General features: G+C 40.4%; 1 protein-coding gene across 2 annotated transcripts in view; it reads right to left on the bottom strand.

The window, feature by feature from the left end:
• Positions 1 to 15,484, bottom strand: part of LOC134752789 (general transcriptional corepressor trfA-like) — a 61,564-nt gene that overhangs the window by 17,153 nt on the left and 28,927 nt on the right. For both annotated transcript variants that reach the window (XM_063688499.1, XM_063688498.1), the window contains one exon: positions 4,902 to 4,958. In XM_063688499.1, coding sequence (XP_063544569.1) covers positions 4,902 to 4,944 — 43 coding nt within the window. In that variant the 5' untranslated portion in view covers positions 4,945 to 4,958. The remainder of the gene's footprint in view (positions 1 to 4,901; positions 4,959 to 15,484) is intronic.

Raw genomic sequence — 15,484 nt, 5'->3', positions numbered from 1 at the left:
GTCATGGATGTCGTTTTATAGGTTTTAGGTAGTGCAGATTTCGAAAATGATGACCATTTTGGAATCCAAGATGGCGGACATGCACTATGTCATAAAAGCCGTCATGGATGTCGTTTTATAGGTTTTAGGTAGTGCAGATTTCGAAAATGATGACCATTTTGGAATCCAAGATGGCGGACATGCACTATGTCATAAAAGTCGTCATGGATGTCGTTTTGTAGGTTTAAGGGAGTGCAGATTTCGAAAATTACGGAATATCAAAATTTTAAATGAAGTGGGAAATAGTTTTCCATTGTCCGATACGGTTACGAACTTTTTGAAACATGACCAAAGATAGATATAACTCCATAATAGATGGATACAGTCTAAGGAAAAAACGTGCCTCGAAAATCACGAAAATTTGATTCTCGATCAGATGGCGCCACTAGTTTTGGCCTACACTCGTATAGAGGGCGTTGACTGTTTCGTTTGTTATTTATAATTTTAACACAAAAAAAAACTGTTGTTATTGCACGACAACTGATATTGAGTTTGACGGCCATTACAAAAGTGTTGCCATTTTTCAAATTCAAAATGTTCCTAAGATTTTAAATCGGTATGGTTGGTATCGCTGAGTGCTGCCATTAAAAATCTTAAAAAAAATCTCAAAGTAAAATGAAGTGGGAAATAATTTCCCGGTATTTGATTAAGGGTTAATCTTATCAGTGAAATAAACTTAGTGTATACTCAGGGCGTCCGCTTGCTCGCGCGTGTGCACGGAGCGGGAGAGCTGGTTAAGGCCCAGTAGGTTCAGGTTCTTTTTTCTCTCACTCTCACGGCACCTTAACGAAAACTATAAGAGCGCCGCTAACTGACGTCAATTTTATGGTAGGTACATGATAAACAAAATAACAAAAATAAAACAAGATTAAGTGTTTGTTATTGTTTTATTCGTTAACTTATATACTAAAACTTATAAGACCATGTAGTACTCAAAATAAGTTTAAATTGGTGAGAGCTTGAAACTTAGCGCGCCATTTTCAAACACTGACAAATTCACCTCGTACTCGCAGTATTATTACTTTGAATACGTTTGACGAGCTCGAATATTATCATCATCATCATCATCATGTCAGCCGATAGACGTCCACTGCTGGACATAGGCCTCCCCCCAGGCTCGCCACTCCGACCGATCCTGTGCCGCTCGCAACCACCGAATTCCCGCGACCTTCACCAGGTCGTCGCTCCATCTTGTTGGAGGCCTACCGGCAGTTCGTCTTCCGGTACGCGGACGCCACTCCAGAACCTTCCGGCCCCACCGGCCATCAGTTCTGCGAGCAATGTGCCCCGCCCACTGCCACTTAAGGTTTGCAATTCTGCGAGCTATGTCCGTGACCCTAGTTCTACTGCGGATATCATCATTTCTGACTCTATCACGCAGAGAAACCCCGAGCATTGCTCTCTCCATTGCCCTTTGCGTGACCTTGAGCCTTCTTATGAGGCCCATTGTTAGCGCCCACGTCTCAGATCCGTATGTCATCACTGGCAACACACACTGGTCAAAGACTTTTGACTTAAGACACTGCGGCAATTTAGACGAAAAGATACTGTGGAGCTTCCCGAACGCTGCCCAACCGAGTCGGATTCGACGAGTGACCTCTTTCTCGAAGTTGGACCTACCTAACTGGACTGTTTGTCCTAGGTATACATATCGTCAACAACTTCGAGCGCAGAGCCTCCGATTAGTACGGGAGTTGGCACAACATGGACGTTAGACATGATCTTCGTCTTGTCCATGTTCATTTTCAGACCAACTCGTTCAGATACTCTGCTGAGATCAGCGAGCATCGCACTGAGGTCCTCCATGGTCTCAGCCATGACTACGATATCATCGGCAAACCGAAGGTGAGTGATGTACTCGCCATTTACATTGATACCTCGTCCGTTCCAGTCCAGAACCTTGAAGGCATCCTCCAATGCAGCGAATATTATATTGTTCCCTTTTCTTTTAACTCTGCCTATTTTGTAATTAACAAAGTGATAGAAATGGATATTAACCGCATTTTACGCGCAAAAGCGCAGGAAGTACTTATCGACTTGTAGCCGGCTGCCTGGCAAACCTGCAAACATTGACAGCCGGCCCGCTCGGGACAGCTCGTCGCACGGTACTAAAATTTAAAATATTGCATTGCCGCCACAGGGGTTATTTCTCTGTCATCTTTAATGCCAAAATGGTCATCATTTTCGAAATACGCACTCCCTAAAACCTATAAAACGACATCCATAACGACTTTTATGACAGTGCATGTCCGCAATCTTGGATTCCAAAATGGTCATCATTTTCGAAATCTGCACTCCCTAAACCCAGAGTTAGTTTAGTTTTTCTTCATCTGTCTGGCCGAACTATCATGCTACTAAACATTTTTCCGCTTCGGGTACGTTGCAAGTTTTAAGGTCTGGATCTGAAGCCATCAAGATTTGAGGAGTTGGACCTCATGTAAACCATCATCAGAACTAGATCTTAACACAAATGTTTCTTTAGAACTTAACTACTTGCTTAACAAGTATGCGTTGTTAAATAGTCCCGTTCTGGTTATCATCAGTAGTTCCACTTCATCAAATGGTACTGTTTTGGATGAAAGTGCTTAGTGTGTTGATGAAAATACTAAAATCGATATATGTATGCCTATAAGATTTGAAGAGCTCCCTGGATTTCTCATGGATCCCATCATCAAAACTGGGTTTTAACAAAAACGGGACCAACTAGGGACTATATACATCCAAACAAAAAAATTACTTTCCAAATCGGTTCAGAAATGACAGAGTTCTAAGGTAAAATACATACAAAAAAATATATAATATATCCCCTGGAACTGATAACCCCCTCATTTTTTTGAAGTCGGTTAATAAGTAAGAGAAGGAATTCTTTTTAGTGTTCATACAATTTTACACCAAACTGTACCTACCTAATACTGTTATTGCATATCTCGTTGAAATATTAGGCTACAAAAAATTGTGGTTGACTGTGTATCCGCATGACGTACCATGAAATTGACTTACACTAGAAATGTCACTTACGAGAGTCTGACGTTATCAAAATCTAACTAAATTAGAAAAAAACTATCAACGAATTAAACGTATGCAGAATCTGACCTCATCAGAAAAGGGTTTATTATTGAATTCGACCACAGATTAATAAATAGTTACTACGTAACAGATACATCATTCCCATACAAAAGCGAAAATACCTACTCTATAATAGCCTACAAAATCTTAATAATAATACCTGCTGCTCAGGACGAGAAGAAACGTACCATAAGTATGCGCACAAAGAGTCGAGACTGCCTTGCTCGCCGTGCGAGCCACGTGCCAACGCGTCATCGTAAGAATGCGCTAGGGTTGTACTGTTACTTATGTTATTATTGTAATAAAACGAATGTTGCGAATCAACCATATTTTATATTAGTCAATCAAATATTTAAAAACAACACTTATAATACCTGACTCAAAAAACTCCTTAATTTACGATTTATCTACTTATGTTCAAAGAAATAAATAGTGACAAAATTCATAAAGATAGATTTAAAATACTACTCACCTTTCTTCGTCTCTCGGAAATGAAAAAACCGGCCAAGTGCGAGTCGGACTCGCCCACCGAGGGTTCCGTACTTTTTACTATTTGTTGTTATAGCGGCAACAGAAATACATCATCTGTGAAAATTTCAACTGTCTAGCTATCACGGTTCATGAGATACAGCCTGGTGACAGACGGACAGCGGCAGCGGAGTCTTAGTAATAGCATAGAGTAACTTATACTAGAGCGGTACTGTCATAGCAAATTTTGTAACCCCAGTAAATTCACTGCCATCTGTCGACACACTTTAAAACTAAAAATGAAGATTTATAAAAATACGATAGAATGTATTTAAATATAGATAAAAAAAATTTTTTTGCATTAATTATTTTTATGATTTTGACCCATGTTCTTTCACTGATATGCGTTAAAATTGTTAAATAACAAACGAAACCGTCAACGCCATCTATACGATTGTAGGCCAAAACTAGTAGCGCCCTCTGAACGAGAATCAAATTTTCTTGATTTTCGAGGCACGTTTTTTCCTTAGACTGTATCCATCTATTACGGAGTTATATCTATCTTTGGTAATAGGGTGCCGTTTTTACCCTTTGGGTAAGGAACCCTAAAAAAACGACAAATTTTCTTTTGTTTTTTGACTTTTACACCCATCTACTGCAAAATAATTACGTGGTTTCGGCATTTCGAAGCGTAAGCGCGGGAAACGTGCGGTGCGAGCGCTCAGGCGGGCGTTCGGCGGCCCTCTGTCGATTATATCGTCGACGATACGCCGAGCGGTAGGCATATAGCGCGTGGCTTTGAGCGAGTGAAGGAGGCCTGATTCGACGCAGTTATAATTTGCTTTTGTTCTAATTGAACTTAGATAGAATCTGACTTTCTTAGAATTTAATCTTTAGCGGATTAGACCTACTCAGTATTAAACTTATTACCAATACGACCTCATGTGAGTTGGACGAATTCAGAAGCTGACTAAATAAGAAACTGGAAAAGTCAGGATTGAACCTATTTCGAATTTGGTAACCTCCGCCCAAACCCAAAATTGGTGTGGGCCGCATGTACTTGTAGCGACGCGACGAAATCGCGGAGTGAGCCACGCCTGTCATCAGTTTAACAGTTTTGAATGATTCACGGTCGAGTTGAGGTGATTAGCTTTTGTAGTGTTTTCGAGCTTCCGATATTTCGAAGCATGCATCTTGTTCTTGTAACCGCGTCGAAATATCGGGAGCTTCAAAATAATACAAATGGTAATCACGGTCCATATTCCGTCATCAGTTTGTTGACGATGGTGATGATAGTGATGAATACAAAATATATGATGAATACTTACAAAATATGCTACATCCCAGCCATCTGTGCCGAGATCGCTTCATGGTGCCAGCTTAACCTGTAACAATAGAAAAATAAATTGTTAATTTCTCAAAAAAAAAAACCGAACAAGTGCGAGTTGGCCTCGCCTCCCGAGGGTTCTGTACAAATTTAACTTTCGTTACCAAATGGTAAAAATGGAACCCTATTACTAAGACTCCACTGTCCGCCTGTCTCTCTGTCTGTCTGTCACCAGGCTGTATCTCATTAACCGTGATGGCTAGACAGTTGAAATTTTCACAGATGATGTATTTCTGTTACCGCTATAACAACAAATACTAAAAAGTACGGAACCCTCGGTGCGCGAGTCCGACTTGCACTTGGCCGGTTTTTTTTCCTTTGAGGTACGGAATCCTAAAAATTATACAGTATCAATCATTTTATTGTTAGAGGAGTTGTAAAAGTAATCCTTATAGATTAGCTTGTAATAATTCCATGCACAGCGCAGGCGCGACAGGTCGTTCACCTTGCGCGCGCGGCCTTGCGTTACTTTTACTATTATTGTTCGATACTAAGGGCCGGAGCGCATTCGAATATCAAAGTGCTGGACTAGCTATATTGTATAGAGATTTTTCGCAGTGCGTCTCGTTCACACCAATGAATATGAACGAGATAGCAGGGCGAGTAAGTTCAAAATAAGATTAAGTTGAATTGAGAATTCGGCTCAGGAAACAATTTCTTACTATGTACGTTCAAGTACTTAGGGAGATAATTTCATGTGCAGCATGAGATGATGCAGCAAGGCCAAGAAGGCGAGTTCGTTTAGTAATACGAAGCAGCCAATCCTAGGTTTGACTGAGGTATTTAATAAAATAAATACTATTTGGTCAACTGCAGATAGGTACTTCAAGGTATGCATATATAAACCATAAGTACTGATTTTACTATAAAACAGACCCCACAATCACGAAAAGAAAATTAAAAATTGTGGACATTTAGGTATATTATGTTATGATTTCCCATAGGACAGGTAAATTTTTCTTTTGATTTCGGTGTGCTTCCTTAATAATCGAACCTTTATCCATTAAGGTAGAAAACCGGCCAAGTGCGAGTCGGACTCGCGCACGAAGGGTTCCGTACCATTACGCAAAAACGGCAAAAAAATCACATTTGTTGTACGGGAGCCCCACTTAAATATATATTTTATTCTTAGAGTTTTGAATGATTCACGGTTAGTTTCACTAGACTTATATTGACCGGGATATAGACCGTGATTACCTTTTGTATTATTTGTGAGCTCCCGATATTTCGACGCAGTTACATGCATCATGTTCACGGGTGACTGAAGATAGCGGGTGGGTGTCAAAGTTGTGTAGACAGCGCTCTGTCTATCCTCATTCATATTTTATTCTGTTTTTAGTATTTGTTCTTACAGTGGCAACAGAAATACATCATCTGTGAAAATTTCAACTATCTAGCTCTGGCAACCTTACTCACCGGCAGGAACACAACACTATGAGTAGGGTCTAGTGTTATTTGGCTTCGGTTTTCTGTAAGGCGGAGGTACTTCCCCAGTTGGGCTCTGCTCTAGATCTGGAATGACATCCGCTGTGCTGTGCCCACACAAAGCGAGATCACATTCAGTGCCCATACCTCTCCATTGGACGTAGTTTAAGTACACACCGAGTACGTCGCCAAATTTTCACAATTCAAGGAACCATTCCATTTCTTTCAATTCCATGAAGTGAAAAAGAACAAACCGTTGTCTGACACCGTTTGTCATCGACGTACAGACGGGCGCAGACGTGACTTTTTTACATATTTACATACTGGTCAGGTAATACGTATCTCTTTGTTCAAGTAACTGACCACTGACTGTCCTTTTATGGACTTTACGTTGTTGCTATAAGGTACAGAAAAGGTCAGTTAATTTTGAAGAAAATGGATACGCATTTTTACGGTAGCATTACTGTTTAACGATACCTTGACAGTCCCACTTTGTTGCTTGCCATAAGGACGCTTTGACAAGTTATTCGTATAGGTAAAGATACAAATAAATAAATAAAGCCCAAGCCCAAGCGCAAGCCCAAGTAAATGACTCGACGACCCAGAACCGACGTGTCTGGCGAACAAGGACGAGGGGAGCCGACCCCAAGTGAAATGGGATAAGGCTATGCAGAGTAGTAGTAGTAAAGATACAAGATACAAGCAAATCTCGAAAGGATACTATTTACGGTAGCGCGACAGTTGAATGATGCCTTGATATGTGGCTTCCCATGGTGCAGAGATAACTGACTCCCCCTGCAAACAAGTTTCTATGCAGGGGTTATCAGTTATATCTGCAGGACAGGAGCATAAGGACGCATTAAGCATGGAAAGCCACTTATGTTTGAAAACAGAAGCAGTGATCGTCGAAAAATTGGTAGGCGGATTTTATACATTGTATGATGTTTTTTCTACATTTCTCATATTTTTTATTTTTTTATTAGCCTACTTTGGTGTCCCACTGCTGGGCAAAGGCCTCCCCTCGAATCGATTATATCTGATATATTGTGTGATATTATTTCTTTGATAATTTTTATCAGGTAGGTGACGGTAGGTCGGTATTTATTATACGATTCTGTAGATCGGCAGAAGCTTCACCTTACAGTCTTTTTTTAATGATATAGGAGGCAAACGAGCAGACGAATAGCCTAATGGTAAGCGATTACCGTCGCCCATGGACACCTGCAACACTAGGGGGGTTGTAAGTGCGTTGCTGGCCTTTATGATGGGAGAACGCTCTTTTCTTGGAAGTTTGAAGGTCGTATCGGTCCGGAAATACGGCAAGCGACAGGTTTAGCGATAACACAAGGAATATGGCTATATAAACATCTATTTCGTCAGAAGTAAAAATAAAGGATGTCTAAAAATTCACCTCATCAGTCGATTTGAACTCACAACTACAGAACAAAGGCTTACCGCTGTATAAATCCTCATCATATATAATTTTTCTTTATTTACACGCCTACATATATAGGTTGGCTAAAAAATAAGTGCATTCCCGTTGCCAGAGAGGTTTTGGGATTATACTGAGCAACTATTACTATGGGACCAAAAAATTACTCTCCCATAGAAAATGAAGCAGCTAAAATGTATAAAACGAGGAAAATGGGTTGGTCCCACAGTAAAAGTTGCTCAGTAGAATCCCAAAACTTACTTACTCGTACCACTTATTTTTTAGCCACCGTGTAGTTTTCATACAAAAAAACTGTTGGAGCACAATTACCCAGTGGGGAGCAAACTTGGCACATTTTACGGTCTTTATTTTCTAAAACTGAGACTCAGCAACCAATAGTTGCTCCAGTTGCTCCATCACTACAATCAGAATCTCCTTAGATGGCAGTTGCATCGTTTTGGTTCCGACCGGAGTCGAACCCGCGACGCTCCGCTGGTCACTTTCACTAATGGACTGTTGTAATAAATAGGCATTCCTTGCGCGGCCTTGCTGTAATACCCTGGCTGCAATAATATCTGACGGGTAGATTCAGAAATATCTGAGCTTGCTCTAAACTTAAGTCCCGTAACATTCGCCAGCTTGAATAAATAGGTAAAGCCTGACCACCATATATAATCACGCGCCATGTTGCGGAATTTCATTGGAACTAATTTTTACATACTATACTGAACTGTCACCCTATACATGAGAATAACAGCGCCCTCTTGACAATGATCATATATTTCTGGTCAGGCTTTACACAGACGAGACACAAATTGCAAAAAAACCGTAGTAAGGCTAATTTTGCGCGGAGAAAAATTACAATGTTTGCAGTAAGAAAAATAAAATTAGAAAAATTCGCGATTAAAGTTTTAGATGTACAGTACTATAAAGGTGACATTCGGATGGCAATTGTAGCTACATTACTGTTAAGGCGTCACTGCTGCAGGCGCTGCAGTATGGATGCGGGCACTATCACTGTCAAATTTCGTGATCAACTGAGTGACAGATTTAACGTTCTAATCGAGACAGTAATGCTACTGCGACTGTCACTCATTTTTTTATTAAGGAAATTGACAATGACTGCACGCGCTTCGACGCCGCAGATATACGCAGTACAGCCCGGTTCACATTTTGTCTGCCGTGTCGTGTTGTGTATTTAATGTATGAAACCGATATGCGTCACGACACAACACAACACGACACGAAAGACAAATGTGAACCGGGCTTAATGCAACTGCAGTTGCCATCCCAATGTAACCATATATAGCAGTAATTCGGCAGCGAACGTCACTCATTTTATCAAGGAAATTGACAGCCACAACAGCATTGCAGGTAGTGATGGGCAGCGGTAACATTCCCGCTACCAGTAAGTTTCCATTTGGGAATGTTACTAGTAAGTTACCAATGTTACCAGTAACATTCCCAAAAGCCGGTAACATACGAAACTGACGATAGTGATGACTTACATGAGATAAAATAAGGTTCAAAACTTATTTTTTTAGTACAACTTACTCAAAAATATGTCCCATAGTTCTTAATTCGCTGACATAAGAGCTATGGGATCAATTTTATAAATTTGGTATACAGATAGTGAGTACCAGGGAAGGACATAGGATACTTTTTTTATCCCAGAACTCACCCCTTAAGGGGATGGAAAGGGGAGTTGACATTTGTATGGGGAACCAATAACCGCTGAACCGATTTAGATGAGTTGGTATGGAGATAATTTGAGTCTTGGGGAAGGACATAGGATAGATATTCGCGGGCTTGGTTTCCGCAACTCGACGTCTTACTATTGCGCCTATGTTGTGTGAGGGACATAGGATAGGTTTTACCCTAGAAATCAACCCTAAAGGGGGTGAAAAGGGAAGTGGAAGTTTGTATGGAACCTAATAAAACCGATTTAGATGAAATTTGATATAGAGATAGTCTTAATTGTTGGGGAGGGAGTAGTTTTTATTCCCGAAGTCATCCTGTTCTCCTCTCCACTCTTCTAACACTCACTCAAAGTGCCGCTGGTAATGTATGATGGAGGCAGCTCAAGACCTGGAACACCTGGAGTGCTCCTGGGTGCAACGGGTCAGGGGTAACAATAGCTCAACGTGCTGCTGGTAGTATACGATGGATAAAGCTCAAGACAATGTGGAGTGCTACTGGGAGCAAAGGGTCAGGGGTAACACTCGCTCAACGTGACGCTGGTTGTTTATGATGAGGAAAGCTCAAGACCTGGAACACCTGGAGTGCTGCTGGGTGCAACGGATCAGGGGTAACACTCGCTCAACGTACCGCTGGTAGTGTATTATGGGAAAAAAAATTCAAGATCTGGAACACCTGGAGTGCTGCTGGGTACAAAAGGTCAGGGGTAACACTCGCTCAACGTGTCGTTGGTAGTGTACTAGTGTATGATGGAGATAGCTCAAGACTTGGAACACCTGGAGTGCTGCTGGATGTACCTGATGAGGGTAAAACTCCTTTAATCTGAAGTTGGTAGAGTATGCTGTAGGCAGGTTAAGTTCTCCAAGACCTGGAACACCTGAAGGTCTGCCAGATGAAGCAGGCGTCTGACCAGAGCTACCACACGCTTAACTTGCAGTAGATACTGTTTGCTGTAATCAGGTTGAATTTTCCAAGACGTAGAACACCTGGAGGTGACTTCCCATGGGTCACTCGGTGCCTGCAAGACTGTGGTGACCAAGTTTCTGATGGAGAGGCTGCTGATCTCCCACCAGGGGGCTACCACAAGCTGAATGTTCAGCGGGTAAAATTTAGGTAGTAAAAAGGGGTAAAAGTTTGTATGGGGAAACAATAAATCTAGCTGATTGTTTAAAAATAAGCTACCCAAATTACTAATTCCACGCAGACGAAGTCGCGGGCAAAAGCTAATATTTTATATGAAACTGTGATCATTATTTATTATCCCTTTACTCTACTACTCTAATTTCAAATTTGATTAATTAATATAAAATCGAAATTCCAACAACAAAAATGACGTTTGCCACTTGAAACGTTATACAAAACTAGCTTTTGCCCGCGGCTTCGCCCGCGTGATTTAAGAATCTATGTCGTTTTGTCTAATGTACAGGGTGCGGGGGAGGCAGGGGAAGGAGAAAATATGGTTTTATAACGACTTACAAAAGATGGTTTATATGGTATATGGATCGTAGGTAGAATACATATATATGTACTTACGATGTCTTGCATTTTACTTAGAATGGAAACCTAAACTTATAAGAAGCAAACAGACAACCACCTTCTTGTAGCACCTTGAACGTACTCATTACGGATGCAGGAAGTTTCCCGATGACTTACTCCTTCCGCCCCGTCCGTCCCGCCGCGCCGCCCGCACTCGCCTAGGTACCGATTGACGACGATCGAGATGGCACCAAATACAAATTTAAAAATCTATTAGGATAACGCGGGTCTCCATACCTCAAAAGCAAAATTAGAACCCTTATAGGATCACGTGTGGCTGTCTGTCGGTCCGTCTGTTACAACCGATTTGCTCCGAAACTACTGGACCGTTTGAATTGCAATTTGGCACAAATACGAGTACTTTCAAGAATTTTCATGAGCTCATTATTCAATTTCAAAATCGATGCGATTTTCGTAATTAACGTCCCAAAAAACCATAAAAACGACACCCATATTGATATTTAGACATTTCAACCCCATTGCACCCCAACAGGGGAGATGGTTTTTCACGTCCGTCACGTTGGATTTAAAAATCGTTCTTTGATTTCCTAATTAGCAACCCGATAAACCATAGAAACAATACCCATGTTGATTTTCAGACTTTGTCACCACATTTCCCCCTATTAGGGGGGAATTTGCAAAAAAACCTGTAACACGTGTTTATTCATTTATCGTTAGGAATACTCCTGTGAAGTTTCGAATATAATAGTCTAACTAATCTTGTTTCCCCAAATCCCCATACAAACTTTGAACCCCATTTAACCCCCTTGGGGGGTGAATTTTGAAAAAATCATTTCTTAGTGCGCCCCTAGACCTTATAAGAAACCTACGTGCCAAATTTGGAATCTCTAGAACCAGCGGTTTTGGTTGTGTGTTGATATGTCAGTCAGGCAGTCAGTCAGTCAGTCAGTCAGTTTCTTCTTTTATATATCTAGATGTTGATTGGTTTATTCTAATAATTAAACTGATCTATACACATAATTTCTTTTACTTTATACAGTTAAGCATTATTTTAATCATTTTTTCCAGATAGTAATGTTCCCAGTAACTTTGGAAAAATACCTGGTAATATTGGGAATGTTACCGGTAACATTGGGAATTTACTCTCTCAGAGATTCCTTGACTGTTTTATGACTGTAAATAATAGCATTACTATTTTCTTAAGTATTTAACACGAAAAAAGCATATACAATTCTAATATTTTTTTCAAAGTTACTCAATGTTACCGATCTCGGTAATGTTACTGGTAGCATTACCGGGAATATTCCCACTTTTGAGTAAGTTACTGGTAACGACCCATCACTAATTGCAGGTGACATTCGGATAGCGACAGCAGTATGTCACGTCTGCCCATGTCAAGGGCCGCCGCAGGGTCCCGTTTTTACCCTTTGGGTGCGGAACCCTAAAAATAACTGGTTGTTCTTTCTATCCCAGCCCGAGCACTAGCAGAAGGACATTAAGTTTTTTGCTATGAGTTAAATAAATACATAATAATAGGAAACCCTATAAAACTATTCTTATTCCAAAATTAATTTTAAAGTTATATTAAATAAGAAAATGTTCAGGAACAAAACACAACTTTGGGAACAAATCAAAATATCTCTCATTGAATATATTTGATTTGTATTTAATAAAATAATTTGACTTGTTCCCAAAGTTGTGTATAGATGGCAGCACCAATCTCTCTCGCTATATCGTAATTCCGTAAGGAATTCGTATAGGAGGTGCAAGCTGACTGCTCGTCCTTAGAGTTGGTCAAAGACGCCTAGTCTTAGTAAGGTGGCATATAGTCGAGAAATTGGGACCGGTTCCGCCGTGGCGGGGTGGCCCAGGGGTTCAAGACGTTAGCCCAGATTGCTAAAGACGGCGTTCGAATCCGGCCTTCACCACTGGAGGGCTTCGTCATTTTTTTAAATATACGAGTATGCTATGAAATCTATTTCAAGAACAAAACTAAAGCTTCTGGGAATCAATCAATTAATCAATCAATATATTTTATTTCAGACCATGTCCATAGTGTTAGTGTACATTCCCTTAAGCCAATGTTAGTTAAACCTATACTAACTTATAATAACTTATAAACTAAGCCTCTGGATCCCATATGTACATTGTCCCACTGTTTCCAGAAGGCGCAAGCAGGCGACTCTAACATAGTAATATAATTTAAAAAAATCGGTAGGCCTTTATAATTAAGATGGACATTAGTGTCGGGTTACGCGAACAGTCGCACGCGCAAGCGTTACGCCACGCGACGTGCAGGACCCAGTTGGACGCGAAAGTACGTGTGTCGAAAGCATATTGATTGGTTCTGATCGGAACGTTTGCAAAACGTACTTTGCAAAACAGCAAAGCATTTCAGTATCTTCAGCGACTCAAGGTCAGCACTTAGAGACGTTGACAAATCGGGGAACATATCATCGTCTGGCGCTCGAAACAAGAAAAAACATAAAAACAGCTCTGGCCCAGGGCAAAACTGTGTCTTTGTTTTGGGTCAAAGCACACGCTGGACTGCCTGGTAACGAGCGCGTAGATGAACTAGCGAAGAAGGCGGCAACTTCGACGAGGAGGAGACCGGACTACGACAAGTGCCCTATCTCGTTCACCAAACGCTTCATTCGAGAGACGATTGGGGAATGGGCTGAAAGATACAGATCGGGAGAAACAGCCTCAGGAACGAAGATATTCCTCCCAGATGTGCAAACCGCATACAGGCTGGTCCGAAAGATAAAACCGACAGGACTTACAACAGAGCTGATGACGGGGCATGGTGGTTTCTCCTCGTACTTGCACAGGTTCAAGTGCAAGGATAGCCCATCATGTGTCTGCGAACCGGACAAAGGTGAAACCGTGGAGCACATCATAACAGAGTGCCCAGCACACGCGTATGAAAGAATGAAGTGCGAAATGTAGATGGACAAAAGGATTGAGTTAGGAAATATACCAACAACAAACACAGTAGAGAAATATTTTTTGATTATTGCACTAAAATAGTTGAAATTGTAAGAAACAGAAATAAGTAGGAAATAAATGTTCTCACCAGTATTATAATGAATACGCAGGAGAAGCATAAAATATAAAGCAGCATCCAACTATTATGTTAAAACAACGCAACCCAATCATAATGTAATGCAAGGTAATTATAATGTAGAATTAGAAATGAGATGATAATGTATTTAAATATGTACGAAAATTGTAAATAGTTTTTGACACAAAGTAGCATGTAATGTTCACAATCACAACATAGAGTAAGATATAAGATAAAAAATGTAGTTGAATAAGTATGAAAAATGTAAATAAAGTCTCTGACTTTACCCACGTCAGAGGAAACAGGAAGCTATGAGCGAGCAACTGGGTTTTAGCCGGTAAGAGTCCGGCACTGTCTGGGCCCTCCATTCCCAGTCGTCCAATGCAGGATTTTCTCCTGGTTGCTCAAACATATCTCTCCTCAAGTAATAAAAAATAAAAATAAAAACCTAACCTAACCTAACTCGGAACCTAAGCTAACTCGGAACCTAAGCTAACTCGGAACCTGACCTAACTCGGAACCTGACCTAAATCGGAACCTGACCTAACTCGGAACCTGACCTAACTCGGAACCAAACCTAACTCGGAATCTGACCTAACTCGCCTAAGCCATCTATCGGATACTTTATAAATTAGTTTGTCTATATAAAACATATATTTATTCTTTCTTGAATGAAATAACAAATGCAATACGGGCGAATATTATTATTATTTTATTATATTAAATATTATTATTATTTTATTATATTAAATATTATTATTATTTTATTATATTAAATATTATTACTTCAGTATGTAGGCTAAATGCAATTAATGCAGTCATTAACGGTCGACATTGATTTGAACGGCGAACAAAAACAGTCGGGCCGTATAAGGTTGGAAACCCATAACCTGCCTTATGCGAAGTAGGCTAGGTGAGCTATTGGGATTGGGACTGGGTCGAGGGCCTTATAACCTTGGACCAATTATTAGCTGTTTTGGAAATACAATCAATTTTTTATTATAATGTTTAATTTTTTTTTTCATTTTGAAAGAAATAAAACCTAAATATGGTATCTTTGAAGTCTTTTTATCATTTTTTAGGGTTCCGTACCCAATGGGTAAAAACGGGACCCTATTATTAAGACTCCGCTGTCCGTCTGTTCGTCTGTCCGTCTGTCACCAGGCTGTATCTCATGAACCGTGATAGCTAGACTGTTGAAATTTTCACAGATGATGTATTTCTGTTGCCGCTATAACAACAAATACTAAAAAGTACGGAACCCTCGGTGCGCGAGTCCGACTCGCACTTGGCCGGTTTTTCTTATGAGGTACGTATAATAATATAGGTACAGCATCTGTTAAATTGGTATAAGGTGTGCAATCATTTAACATTTGTATTGTAAAATGATGAAACACTCATAGAAACA

This window comes from Cydia strobilella, chromosome 25, assembly GCF_947568885.1.
Source record: "Cydia strobilella chromosome 25, ilCydStro3.1, whole genome shotgun sequence".
Taxonomy (NCBI): domain Eukaryota; kingdom Metazoa; phylum Arthropoda; class Insecta; order Lepidoptera; family Tortricidae; genus Cydia; species Cydia strobilella.
This window is presented reverse-complemented; position numbering and strand designations above follow the sequence as displayed.